Here is a 14,686-nt window from a genome sequence, read left to right as displayed (position 1 = left end):
AACTACATTCATGCCACCTAGACAGCTGTCAGGGATAAGAGGTAAGGAGAAAAAGTCGTACATGCAATAGGAAGGCAGACTTTTGTTAAAGATGCTGAAGAAATAATAGCAACCAAAAATACTTTCAAAATTATTGGCATTACAATTGAGGGAATGACTCCTGAAATGGGGGAAATTCAGCCAAAAAAAAAAAAAAAAAAAGCTTAGAAATAATCACAGTGACACATATCAAATGTTTAAGAAAAGACTTTAGGTCCTGCTTCATATCTGTGGGAAAAACGAAGGAGGTAAAATGGGAAAGTAAGAAAGAGAAACCAAAGAATTTGGGAAGATATCACAGGCAAGAAACCCTGTGGCAACGAAAGGGCAGGAGCCCAGGAACACAGGTGGATCACGTCTTCCAGCTCTACACGCATGCCTCCCACCCAGAACTTTAATTCTTGGAGCCTTGACACGGATGGACAGGCCCTGGGCTCCATACCTGCTTTAAAGTCCTGCTGATCTAAACCCGCTTGAGGCCAATTTAATCAACGCTGTGCTTAAGCAGTGTCAGCATCTGGCAGGTTCGGTGCGAGGAGGCTCCAGTGGAGCCAAACCACATGGGTTTTCAGCGCAGTCTAAGGAAAGAGACTGACATCATACACAGCTTAAAATAAGAAATATGGAGATTGATTTACATGCAGCTTGAAACACCAGCCCAGCAGGACTGAGGCTTTCTGTGGAAATGACATGGAGATAAAATATAGCTCTTTTTTACAGCTGCTGAAGACTACTCGTCTGCTGAATGATTTTGGCCTCCACACCACAGAGGAATCGTAGATCCTTCCCAGTGTCTGAACTTCAGAGCCTATCACGTGTGCTTTCCCTCTGTAGCCCTGCCAGAAGGCTCTCGCTGCAGTTTGTTCTTTTAAACGTTTCCTCTTATATTTTAGCTTTCATTTACTACCCAATTAAACAGCAGCTTATCAAGATTCTTTTCTCTGTAGTTTCCTTGGCAATCTAAGGTGCCCTTAGGTCCTACTTTGGGACACGTTACGATTCAGTAGGCAGGCAATATTGAGGAACATGTATTTGCTTACATGTTGAAGACGGGGCAGAGGGGCACACGGGCACGCAGGCACTCACAGCAGCTCAGGCACAAAGCCTTGGTAAGAGAAAACACAGTTAAGCAGCTTTTCTAACCAAGGGTATAAAATCAGTGTGCATTTCAAGTAACTCCATGCAGTCTGTTTGGTAGAACAGAATTAATTTCTTTTGCCATTAGATAGCAAGAATTAAATCTTTGTCTATCTTCTGATTAACTGGAAAGTCTGATTTGAGAAAAATAGGACTTCTTTGCTAGACAAGGCTTTCAGTGTGATAGCTGGCAATATGCATGTACAGTGTGGAGTATGTGCATATATTTATAAACACAACATACAAACCCCTGAAGTTGAGAAACAATCCATTAATGCTGCTAAATGAACATTCAAAATGGTAAAAGGTTTGATTCAGAGATTTAGTAGCAATTGTGTTTTGAAAACGTATGTTTTCTGACAGTGGGAAAGGCTCAAGCACAACTGCCAGATCCCCAAGCTTCCAGAGCTCCTGGCCAGGCAGCTGCGGATCCAAGTTGGGCACATTGGTGCAGTGGCTACAAAGCAGGTTTTCAGCCCCTCCTGCAGTAAGAAGCACGCTTATTTTGGGGAACTCAGACTCAGCCTTAACTGTGCCACCTTCCTGTTGGAAGGAACAAGCGAACCTCAAGTAATGATGAACACATGTTCAAGGATCAGGCTTGCTGGTAGCTGTTACCACCTTATGATCACTGAGGAGTGCTCCCTGAAAGTGAATGCTCTGAAGTCCAGAAAGGAATAGGAGAGCCAGGCTGAAATGCAGGTGAAGCTCCCTGGAAGGAAAGTCAGGACAGACAAGTTACCAGCCTCAAGAATGCTGTTCATGAGCTTATGGCTAGGGACGCACAGCACTGCCACTGTGGGGTTCCTTCCACCTTGCCATTTCAGCAGGCTTAGGCAGTGGATTCAGAAACAAAGGCAGAAAGCAGCCAAGTTCCTGCAGAGCTGGTAGCAGGATGCTGGAGGGGAGCTGAAACTGCTAAGAGGGAAGAGAGACTGCTGGAGGAAAGCAAAGACCTAGCTAAAACCAGAGCTGTGAGAGATGTCCGCAGGGTCATCGGTCCCAGCTCAGCCCCCGGAGCAGCTGTCTCAGAACAACTCTTGCCAGAGGCGGTCAAACCAGAGGAGTTCCTCCGGCCCTTGGCGGCCCAGGCCCCATTTTGTGGTGCGGTGACTAATTCTCGTGCTTCTGTCAGAAATGTGTGACCTGGTGCATTACAGGATCACAACCTGGGTGAGAAACTGGAAGAAACAAACCAAACCAAAACACCACTGGTTTGTGTGGCCTATGAAGAAAGCTGAGAAGGAAAAAAATGACTGGAATTGCATGACACGGGTGCTGCAATAGAGCAAGACAGAGACAAGAAGGCCAAAATGTTTTTGAGCCTTCCTGCTCCTGTACAGGTTTCACTGACTCAGTGCTGTTCTGTGGTGTCTGCAGATGCCTACAGCCCTTGCAGACCTGAGCGCACAGGTATAGGCAGGCTGTGAACACTCACATCGGGTACTAAAAGCCTCGAGCACAGTTTCATACTGAGCTGCACAGCACAAACTTGTTTGCATTTGGCCACCTGTGGCTTTGGATGAAAGATCCTGAGGACAATTCACAGACTTCTGGCTTTTATCCCATATGACATGTAAAGCCTTTTATTATTATTTTTTTTTTAGAAACACACATCAAACATCATAAACAGCCCTAATTTATAGTGCTTCTATTGGGGTCAAAACGTATAACTGCTAGTAATGACTACTAAAGAATGATACTAAGCGCTGACTTTTTGATTTATCTAGGAATGGACCTCTTTTCAATAGCACAAACTAATGGAAAGTGTTGGTCACTCTCTACTTGGAAATTCAAGATTATTTTCATTTTTCATCCACACAGCTGAAGGAGGTCAGGAAGCAGTCTTTAAATATTAAGATTTGTGCACAGGTCGAGCCAACTAACGACAGTTATTTTGGGACTTTGTACTAAAATTGCAATTATTTCTACAACACAGCCTGGTGTTTTTCAGCAAGACAGAATTACTTACAAAAGCCAATGCACACTGAAAACGTGTGTTGCCATACATTATTACTTCTGTTTTGATTGTAGTACTGCCCATTATGGTGTCCATCTTCTATCCTAGTTCTCAGCTGGGAAGCCAGTATGCATTTCTAGCTCTAGTCATTCCGATGCCGAAGATGCAGAAGAATCAAGCTGTGTTACAAACACACCACAGAAATTTGGTGTATTTTAAAATCTGAAACTTTTATGAATGGCAGTACAGGGAAAGGACTGTGGGTGACTTTTTCACCAGGAAGGTGAAAATAGTAAGCAAAAATCAAGGAAAAGATATGGGTGATAGTTTTAATTTTACTGGCAGTATAACAAACAGTTCTTAGAGGCTGTATGGGGTATGACACAACAGGTCTTGGGTAGATTACATCCAAGAACAAAGTAAAAAAGGAGTTGTCAAAATGAGTGAGGGAATTAATGAGTGGCATCATTCTCAATCAACAGAAAACACGAAGATGAAGCGACATATGGAGTTGACTTTATCCCACTTCGGTATAGACACTAATGATGTAATTCTGAGAGTGTAAACATTGAACATTCGAACTGATTTAAGTTCAAGCTATGGCATTCCTCCTCATCGCCAAGGCATGCATTCCCTCCTACTGCCCTGAGATGCTACCAGTGATCTTTCAACAGCACAATCAATCAGTTGAGGGAGCCAGCCCAGCTGAAAGTTAAAGCAGCAGCACATTTTCAGCCAGATCGGGGTCCTAAATCACTGAGTGGTTGTAAAAGCCAGCCTGAAGGAGGCACAGAGGTCACAGGCATGGCAGGACCATGGCAGCCTGCACCTAGATTGGTTTAAACTGCTACAGAACTGTACATCCCCTAAAGCAGACTGCCTGTGAGGCCTGTAAGATAGAAGTCTAAGCACATATAGAAGTCAAAATATGCTGATCGTGTGAAAGTATTCAAGTTTTGGTCCTATTCAACCCATTTAAAATAAGCCACTTTGTAACTGAGAAACAAACTTTTTTTTTTTTTTTTTTTTTTTTCTACTAAATAATCACTTCTTTGTAATCCTGTGGTAATTTCAGAAAGCGTAAAATGGGCTAAGAGAGCATTCAGGCTGTTGGATCTAATTTTATTCTGACAAACCTGTCAAAAACTTTAAGAGATGGCAGTGTGACAGGTAGGCAGGCTACCTAAAACAGTTACATACTGAGTATCTGTAGCTCAAACCGTACTGCTTTAACTGTTTACTAAGACTTTTTTTTTACCCCTACCTATGGCCATCTGATTACCGTACAAATTTCCAAGACGAATTGAAATGTATTTTTTGGCATTTAAAAATCAAGGTGATGAAATAAAAGCATACAGATGAATGAATTAAATATCAGGAGAATACGAATAAAGCACACCTCAAAGCACTTTCAAAATGTGTCACAGAAGCCTTCAGTTTGACCTCTGATATCCATATACCCGCTGCCATGTTTCCTTTGTGATAATCTATTTTGTGACACATGCTTATGCATCAGAGGTCAGAACAGCTACAAAAAGTCAAGCTGAGATTTAAAGAAGTGATGTTTGGCATCTTTAGTTTGTGTTAGACCAGGTGGAAGCTGTTGGAAGATCATTTTGATTTAACAACTTCTTTTGTAAGCAAAGGAAAACATTGTGGAACTGAGTTCTGGTGACAGTGAATAAATACTTCTCCTCCATCAGACCAAACATTTTCATTTGTCATCGTAGTAGCTAGGGGTAAACGATTTGAAGAGGTTTTGTTCCTAGATGGACTCAGAAATAGTTTAACTGTTGATTTATGGGGGTTGATTATTGCTGACGTTATACCTGGAGTACTGCAGCACACTTTGGGCATTGTACTTCAGAACACCGGACGTATTTCTAAGGAAAGCAACTAAAACATGGAAAACATGACCTCTGTGGATGAGCTGACAGAAGTGGGCTTGTTCAGTTAAAAAAAAAAAAAAAAGAAAGAAAAAAAAAAAAAGAAAGAAAGGAAGGAAGGAAGAAAGAAACAATATTGACAAATCTGGTTTGTAAAAGACTGTAACAAAGGTGAGCACATACTGGCTTTGGAACTACTAACAGTCAACCAAACACGAGACTGAACAAATCTGTGGAAGAAGATTCCATCACGTTAAGCTGACAGCTGGCTCAAGGAGTCCCTGAGACACGAATTGTTGCAAATTAGCTCATCATTACATGAGCTCCTTTCTCCTGCTCTTCCCTCAGCATCTATTAGCCCCTGTCACAGACAAGATCCCAGAATAGCCCAACCCTTTACTGACCAAGTGCCTTTCTCACAGTGTCATCTTTTTCAGATGACAGGCTACAGAGAGAAGTGTTAATTGTAAATATTACTTAACCATGGGAATGAGCCACTTGCAGAACAACAGCAGCCCTTCACCAAACAATTTAAAAGAAGACAGTTTAGTATGCTTGAGCCTTTGTTTCTCTTTAAAAAAATAATAAAAAAAAGGTAGACAACCAGATTATAAAATTTAATATAGGCCAACAATTCTACATACTCCAACATTTTTATTTTTTTTTTTAAACTGGTAAAGAGATTAGTAAGACAATTGCAAATTCTGCTGTCCAGATGCACATAAAATTTCCAATGCTGTAAACAACTAGCCTGGTCACACAAACGTGCACACGGCAAAGTCTGAAACCTCAGTAAAACTGTCTGCTCTACCAAATTTCATCCTGTATTTTTATAATAAACTTCAAGAGTTGGTGATCTCTAGTAATCTTCTGTCAGGAGTCAGCATCCTCACGACTGAAACCAATAGCCGAAGCCCTCATGTTTGCTGATCCTGCTTACGACTGACACGGGCACATTTGACTCCATTTGAAAGATTCTGTGTTGCCTGTAATATTCAACATATGCTTCCATTGCACCAGTGCTACATTTCTGCCATGAAGACATACACTAAGAAAAGGAACAATTAATGGCTTTGCATCATAGATCTTTGTCCTCCTTTAAGCCTACCTATAGCTGTAAAACCACACAACATAGAAAATGTAGTGCTAGATTGCAATCCAACTGAAGAAGCAAATACTGTCTTTGGAGTGCCTTCCAGGTACATAGGAGAAAAATAAATTATTTAACCCTAAATAATTACTTTTTTCTTTACAACTTCACAGAGCTGCTCATCAGAAACGGAATATGCAGTTCTTGTTAGAACCTGGTGATTAAAGGAAGACATGCTTCATGTGTTGTAGACTGTTAGCCAAATTTTTACACAGGGAGAATATTAAATAAATTAAAATAAATGACCCAATAGCAGTTATATATAGATGTGATGGAGGGACAGAAAGCAAGTGAACCCAGATGTTCATATATACAACTTTTAAGACTGCATTAAGTAAGACCATGCAAATCAGTTAAATTGCTTGTACAAAATCTCTTTGTTCAAGTAGAATCAGAATTTGCTCCAAAAAGTCATACTTTGATCATAGCCATCTCTAATGTCAAGGCTGTAATTTCACAGTACGTTGTCATTGCCAATAATGTAAATGTGAGCAATCCTGAGCCTCATGTCAGCAACACAGTATGTGCTGATACAGCTGTTTGGAGGTAAATGCTGTAAATTGCATCATTAAAATAAACAAGGTGAAAAATAAGCCCTAAAAAGATTTTTTTTTTTTTTTTGACCAAGCAGACTCAGTGGGCTGATTAATAACATGGCCACAAAAACTTGTGCTGACCCAGCTGATGGATGAAGGCAAACAACAAATGGTGGATGGGGCTTCTTAGACCAGTTTCATCACTGAGACCAGCATATTATAAAAATAGGTCCCATGTGAGCTGCCAAGGTCTTTTTTTCCAGGTCTTTTGCTAAGGGCTGAAGCAAATGAATAAAGAACTAGTGACTCTTACAGAAGTTAAATCTATAACCTATTTTAGTAGCAATGCAAAACATTCATGCAACTGCTGATATTATCCAAAACTGTGAAGAAAGATAACTCATATCCTAAACCTGATGATGTTCCCAAGTTGGTATCATAGCCAACTACAGTGTAAACTAAGATTTGGTTCCTGTTGGGAAAGTTTAGGTGAAAGAAGTATCAGTTTGGGGATACACAATATCAGATCATGGGATGTCTGTGCCTGAGCTTGTGGAAAAATGCTAATGGACCAAACCGGCAGCCAGAACAATTACCTAGGAACAAAAAATATCTGGGCACTTAGTGAAGAATCAAGGATCTCAAGTCAAGGATGAGGAAGACTTATTTTTCAGAAGCACGGGCAATGCTTCAAACACTGCTTAACCAAAGCAGTTGTTCGAGTTTTAATTGCTTACCACAGAGAAAATAAAAAATGGGTTTCATCATCTTATCCTAACCTTTATGGATCTAGAGAAGAGTATATCCTACAACTAAAAGGAGTCTTAGCTTCTGAAAATACTATGAGAAGCATATTCCCTGCCCCCCTCTCCCCAGACACCATCCACTTAGCTTCCAGTCACTTACATGTAATTAAGGGCACAAATACGGTGTTACTGGTTAATGAAGGGTGCCAGAATATTCTCTTACCCAAACCTGTCTGTCAGGGGAAAGACAGGCATTATATTGTGAAAGAACAGCATAAATCACATACAACCTTCTCTATAAATTGATATTTGACTATTTAGGGTTTGTGAAAAAAATATACTGAGCATTCACACAAAATCACTGAGAGAAGAGAGGTTGAAAGAAAGCACACGTTTCCTGACATATGGTCAAGAGTCCCACCCTACCCTGCTGACCTTCATTAACTTCCCCACATCCCAAGACAGCATCCGAGTAAAGATATTGCTCTGAACCACTTGCTTCTCCACACCCTGTATTCTATAAAATCAGCAAGCTCAAAGAGGCAATAAATACCCTAAGTAACTGATGAGGCATTTTGTGACTGGAAGTTTATCTAGGTCCACGTACATAGAGGTCCATACAAACAGGCTGTTCTCTCACCAACAGAGGCATGAGACCTTTGTGTCACTTTGTGTCTGAGGGCAAAAGGAAGAGAAGGCAGTAAAACCATTCCCTCTGTGAGGTGACCATCTGCCATATCCATTTGCTGCTCCTCGTAAAACCACCTCAAAGAAAAAACTACTCGCATAACCTCATATCAAACATCCAAACTTAGGTGTCCACCAAGTTACAAGATATACCTTAGAAAAGTCTTGTTCTCTCATGGATCTTAATCACACAGGTTGTGTGACCCTTGTGATCTAAGGAAAAATGGAAGAACATTAGGGAAGAGCAAATATACTATTAAAATACCATAGATGTTGTCAGCTTTGCTTTAAGAAAATTACTTCAGGACATAAACAAAAATGTGCAAGCAATCATTATATCAAAATCAAATGTTATATTAAGGTTCAATTTATAAAAGGTTAACAAATAATTAATAGCTGTTTTAATAAATAGCTATTTAATTCTCATCTATTATAAATCCAACAGATAACTTCTACCTCTTTATAGTACTTTCTACTGATACGCTTAAAACCCTCCCTAACATGTACTACACCTTTCTAACATGAATTACAACATTTAGGAGTCATTTATTAACCCTTCATAAAATTCTCTATAAACCTTAATATGAAGCGTGACCAACTTTATACTATTTCAGCCCCATGCCCCAGGACACATAAAATACTAGTTCTTCCAAGTTTTTTCTTTAAACTCTAGATTTCAGTTGGGAGCTTTACTACCCACAGAATCACAAATGCCTGTGGTGGCTTAACCAACTCGCTGCAGACATGAAAATTGGTAGAAGATGATCACAGGGAACAGTTCTTCCTTTTTTGATGGAACTACCATATGCTACCATGACAACTATACCAGAAAGCAAAAGACGGAGTCTGTTGTAATTCAATACATTGTTTTTCATTCTTTTTAGAAAAACAACAACAGCACATTATGATACAAATAAATAAAACAGAAAACACTAAGGTAAATTCCAAAACTCACCACTAAGATCTTAAAAAGGCAGCAGCCAACTGTTTGGTGGATGCAGCCTAAATTTGTCTTACCTGCAAATTTTCAATATTCTTAGAAGTCCCATTTAGTGTATCAGACTTAGGGAACAAAACATACCACATTTAGGTCTCCAATTGTTTTTTTCCACCCAGTAATTTCATCTTTAAACCCCCACCTTATATTTTTTTTCTACCAAATTGCCTGCTGTTGGTTTAACAAAGTTCAGCTCAGACTTATACATTTCCTTCACTTTCAGAGCCTCTACCTTCATTCTCACAATCTTCCACAAGGCCTTCATGCTCTTGCCTCTTCTCTTCCTCCTTTTCCTCCTCTTCCTCCTCCTCCTCCTCCTCATCATCTCCAAAAGTCTGTTCTTGCATTGTAGTAAAAGTGAAAGACCTGGCAGCAACTTGTGCAGCCAGACCAGATGTGAAGTTAAAATCTGTTGATATGTGGAGCTGAGCCAGCCTATGCTTTATTTTTGAATGCAATGCATCCTTGGAAGGAGGCTGTGAAACCTCTATTACATCCGTATCGCTTGGCTTGAGATCTTCAACTTCCCCTTCATACTGATAACACATTCTTTCTTCAGCCCCTGTAGAAATACCGTCTTCAGTAGTACTGTCTTTGTTTTTCTCCATCTCAGGATCTTCATACAAATATTCTGTCCTGCTTTTATCAGCAGCATTCACTTTTGGATTAGAGTCTATTTCTTCAGATTTATCACAACTTTGGCTGCAGTTCTGCTTTTCTGTATCTGAATTCATGTGTGATTCCAAATTACTTAGTAGCTTCAGCGATTCTACAGGAGACAAGGGTTTCACTGCAGCTTAAAAAGGGGAAAAAATGAATTGATAACTAAAACCAAGCTGCTATATATAAATAATATTTGTGTTTGAAAAGGTGCAAGATTGGAAGAGTCAAAATGGATTGAAAAAACAACAAAACAAAACACAACAGTAACAAAAAAAACACAAATCAAAGAAAACCTAAAATAAATCAGTGTTTTCTAACCACAGAGCTGAAATGAAATGTGATAGCTGCTTGTTGGAACTAAGCCTTAAAATTTGTGATATAAAAAGATGGCACAAAATTGATGATGTTCAAAAATGGCATCAAACACAGACGATGCATTCAACGTCAAAGTAAAAAACTACTGCACTGCATACAGATTTGAACTGTCTTTGTTTTAGACAACAGTTTACCTAATCCAATAAAGACAGCTGGTACATGAGACAGTCCTTATGTGCAATATCTGATCTCACATCACAACATACAAATACAACACGTATTCATACAGCCAGGTAAGGTGTCCTCACAAATAAAGTGTGGTTTAATTTAGCCTCTCTTGAAGTTAGTAGCAGCAGCGAGTCCCATTGCCAGCAACGGGATGCTTGCCAGGAAGTCTCTCCTCCCAGTGTTAAGGGTTAGTATAACTTGGTACAATCACTTCTTGAAGAACAGACGTCTTTCTTTTAAAGAAAACGATATATTGTCCATTTCCAAGTAACAGATTCCCTAAACTGCAGTAGCTCCATTAGAGTAGCAGCACGAACATAAATGAGAGCAGCAACAGCAGATTCCCAAGAGGCATTTCCCTTTCTAATTCCATTCTGACTTTACCCCTGTAAGCAGAGATGAAAATAACTCTGGGAAATACGCAAACTTTTCACGGGAAACAAAATTTACGGTATTAGGATTTTTCCATTGCATCCTATTGCAGCAATATTTATTTTAGCTAGCTGAAGGCAGGTGCATCATTACGACTGTCACATTGATAATTATTTTCACGAGCACACTGAAAGACTATGTCTTAGAATTTGTATTGTATTGTTTGTTTTAAAAACTCATATACCAAAGGAGCACTCCACCAGACTCATCTCAATTATTAACAGAACAGCTTTCTCCCTCTTTTGCATTAAAAAAAAACCCAACTAACAAACCAACAAAAAGCAAATAAAAACAAAATCCTGCCACTCATTTCTGCCTGTTTGCTTGAAGAGGCAGGAATACACACAATAGTATTATCATTTGGGAGCAATCCTGTTGCCTACTGCCTTCAAAGAACAGTTCCAAAGCCAAAACTCTAGAAACGTAGATACTTCAGGTTGGCTGCTGGGCAATTGGTTGAATTGATTAGTTAATAAACAAGGTGGAATTCACCTATTTTCAGAGTATAGCTTTCCAAATACAGGGATGAGAAAAACTGGGAAAGAGTTTTATAAGAACTGTTGCATGGAAAAGACAGGAGATGGGTAAACAGCTGGGTGAAACACAGCCACAGAATGAAATTTTGGTGGGGGGCGAGGGGAGAAGAAAAACTAGATGTGATTTTGCACCAGAATAATGCTGTTTGATATTGTCTGATAAATTAAAACAAATCCCCTAGTAACTTTATGGACCTCTTCAAAGGTACCTCTGTTTTTCTGGTTCAATGGGACGCCCAAGGACCAAAACCAGAAGTGCGTCAGTACTCCAACAGGTAACTGACTGCCCAGACTGTAAGCATTATTACCATGGTGCTAGGCTTGGGCACATTTGCTTTGGTGTGGTATTTTACTAAGATTTTTTTTTCTGGAATACAGCTTATCATCTGTAGTTGATTTCATGCTGCGTTCTTTGGGCACATCAACTTCTTGGGAGCTGACCTCTTCTATGCAGAAACCCTCACCAGCCCAGCCCCTTCATGGATGAACCAAAAACCTTAACAAATCAAAATGTCTTGCTAGGTGCCAAAGGCTTTAGCCTTAGCATCTTTGGGGATCTTTTTTCACAACAATTGCAAGTTAGGAGAATGCATGATTTCTGGAATGTGACTGTCCTGTAAAAGAAAGATTGAAGAGGGTGATGGAAAAGGGTCCTATCAAAACCATCCACTGGCTTGGGCCAATGCAGACAAGAATACAAACCTTTCTGGTTTAATTTTTCAAGATAAAGCTAACCATCAATATGGGAAGCACAGCCCACAAAAATGTTTCTTAAAGGAAGGACCCATGTGTACAGATAAATTAATGTCTGCAGGAGAGACATGTTGGGGTCCATCATGTCATATTAACTGACTTGTGTTTCTTTTGAAGAAATAACAAGGAAATTCCTTAAAAACAGCAGAAGATGTATGTCTGCTGTCCATATCAATATTTCAGATTAAGATATACAGAGCCTGAGACAAAAGGCGACAATATTAATTATTTTCACAAACTGTCCTTCCTTGTATTTTCAACTTTTGTACAGTGTGGAAGAAATCTGTGATTAGTCCTAAGCAGCTGAAGGAACTTTCCTCCCTCCCCACCACAGAATCTCTAATCCTATAACAATGTAATATTTATATGTGAAAAGGAAAGGAACCAACATGAGCCACAAAGGCTTTCAAGGGAACGGTTACTCGAGATTATAGAAGTCAGCTGATTCCTCTTTCAGCTGTTGCAGCTGTTCAGGTAAGCCAGTCTATTAATTTCTAGAAAGCTATGGCCACAAATGGCCTGGAGATAAACTGATGTGGACAGGTATCAGCTGCGAACCTAGATAAGGAAATATCCTGTGCAAGCTCTCCTAACAAAGAACTCTTCTGCAACAGTCACTAGATCTGTCAAGACATAGCTGGAGGTAGGATTCCTCCCTTCTCCTTTCAAATGACATAAAGAGAAAAGTTGTGAAGCACATCTATTTTTGTGGGCTTGATGTCAAAAGTAACAGTTTTTGTTACTTTGGGCTTTGTTTCTTCTGTTACTGTGTGTTCCCACTAAATTACCAAAGGATGCAATTGATGGTCTTTTTATCTGGTAAGCACTGGCAGAGGCAGTGGATATACTGCCAAACTTGAGGGTTGTTTTTCATAACATAGAACAAGAAAATTTTTTAGAGGGTTCTTCCTAACCTGTCTGTAAGAGGAAAGAATGAAAATGGGGAAAATAACAGAAAAATGAAAAAAAACACTACCAATTTTAAAGATAATAAATCAAGCAGCTCAAGCAGCAAAAGCAATCAAGTTGTATCCAGTCTTGTTGCTGGAACTGAAACAGGCTGTCCTGCTCAGGCAAGAGAAATTTTCATTTTCTTATCTTTAAGTTCAAGTGCATGGAGCTACCCAGCAGTCCTCAGAATTGGAAAGAGTAGTTTGGAAGAACTCTTCCTGTTAGTATTATTTAACTTTTTTTTTTTATTTTTTTGAAAACATATTCTGCATGCTCCCTCTTCCGTGAAACAGAAGCCCATCTTAGTCTTTTATGAGCCTTTAATATTTCAAAGTCTAGCTCTTAGCTTTAATCTATCCATTTTACTAAATCTACGATAATCTGATAGTTTCTTTAAATCCTGAAAAATAACTTATTTATGAATCCAATTTAAAATTCATATTTACTGGAAAGTGATGAGAGAAAGTCAGTTCGTTTTGTATGGGTTATAAACTGACAGTTCTTTTAATGCTGTGCATAATAGCTCTAGCTCAATATTTTTGTTTGGAGCCAAATTCACATTCTTTTGAGTTCCTTTCAATATATAGTAAAATGATTGCTACAAATAATATAAGGAGATGGAATAAAAAACTAAGGCCACATAGCTCTACCAGATACACTGCTATCACTGAGCACTATTTGAATTCTAACACAGTCAGAAGTTGATGGTAAACAGACACCGACCCTGTCTTAGAAAGGCATAAATTTTCAAAAGCAATGCTTACCATGGTCGCTGAATAGCAGCTGTTTCCATTTCTGTCTTTCTGCTTCTGAAGCTTTAAAACCCAGTACAGATTTCAATTCTTGTAACACCCTTTTAGATTCTTCTCTCTCTCGTTTTTGTCTCTCTCTCTCTTCCTGGGAAAAGCAGTCAAAAGCTTCCCTATTAAATTCATTGTCCATATCTGAATAATCAACATATGCTTCCAATTCCTGAAAAAAGAAAAAACATATTTTTAATCTTCACTTGTACTTCACACTGTACTTCAAGCTGATGCATGACCAAGTGATCTCAACACAAGACAACTGCAGTAGAAGGATAAGAGCCTTGTTTGAGCAAAGCCAGTGTATCTGACACCACTCTCAGTTATATAATTTTGGAGTAAGTCCACTCATTTAAAGTGGACTAAAAACCTTACTCCAGTCACCCAAGATTTAGTTCCTTATACAAGAACGACCGAGTGATATACCTTGAAAAAGGGAGTCCGCAATGACTGGTGGAAATAAGCAATTCTGATTTGTTTTGTTTTGTTTTTATTTAATTCACACCATAAGCAATTCTTTCTCAGACAGGCATTATGCTAATTTAAGTTATATCAACCATGCCTCCAAATTTAACTACAATGGTTCACAAACATGAAGAAAAATGAACTCCATTTATGTTATGATAGACAGCTGGTGAAGTTATTAGTTCCAGGTCTTTGATAGGGATAAAAAAACCTAGAGAGAAAACAAGTGAGGTAGGCTTGATAGAAGAGAAGGGAGGGAGGGGGTGAGGGAGGGACAGAGCAGAACAGGGGTGTTGATCTGCTTGCAGAATGGGTCACTCTGCTTTAGGATAAAGACAAACCTCTCTTCAGGACAGCCCAACCATTACACAGCAGTTTCCCTGGACTGGGGAAATGACACAA

At 39.3% G+C, this 14,686-nt stretch overlaps 1 protein-coding gene across 5 annotated transcripts in view; it reads right to left on the bottom strand.

Annotated features, from left to right (window-relative positions):
* VEZT (vezatin, adherens junctions transmembrane protein) overlaps positions 1-14,686 on the bottom strand; it is a 69,349-nt gene that overhangs the window by 1,320 nt on the left and 53,343 nt on the right. For 3 of the 5 annotated variants that reach the window (XM_084507220.1, XM_084507221.1, XM_084507222.1), the window contains exons 11-12: positions 13,781-13,988; positions 1-9,934 (exon numbers count right to left, since the gene is read on the bottom strand). The exon at positions 1-9,934 is cut by the window's left edge and continues 1,320 nt beyond it. In XM_084507220.1, coding sequence (XP_084363346.1) covers positions 9,339-9,934; positions 13,781-13,988 — 804 coding nt within the window. In that variant the 3' untranslated portion in view covers positions 1-9,338. Of the gene's footprint in view, positions 9,935-9,986; positions 10,731-13,780; positions 13,989-14,686 lie in introns of those variants that run through there. The other 2 variants (XR_014688866.1, XM_084507223.1) reach the window with 2 other exon arrangements.

Source organism: Aythya ferina (assembly GCF_964211825.1).
Source record: "Aythya ferina genome assembly, chromosome: 1".
NCBI classification, from domain to species: domain Eukaryota; kingdom Metazoa; phylum Chordata; class Aves; order Anseriformes; family Anatidae; genus Aythya; species Aythya ferina.
The sequence above is the reverse complement of the archived record's forward strand: the minus strand, read 5'-3'. Positions and strand labels throughout refer to the sequence as shown.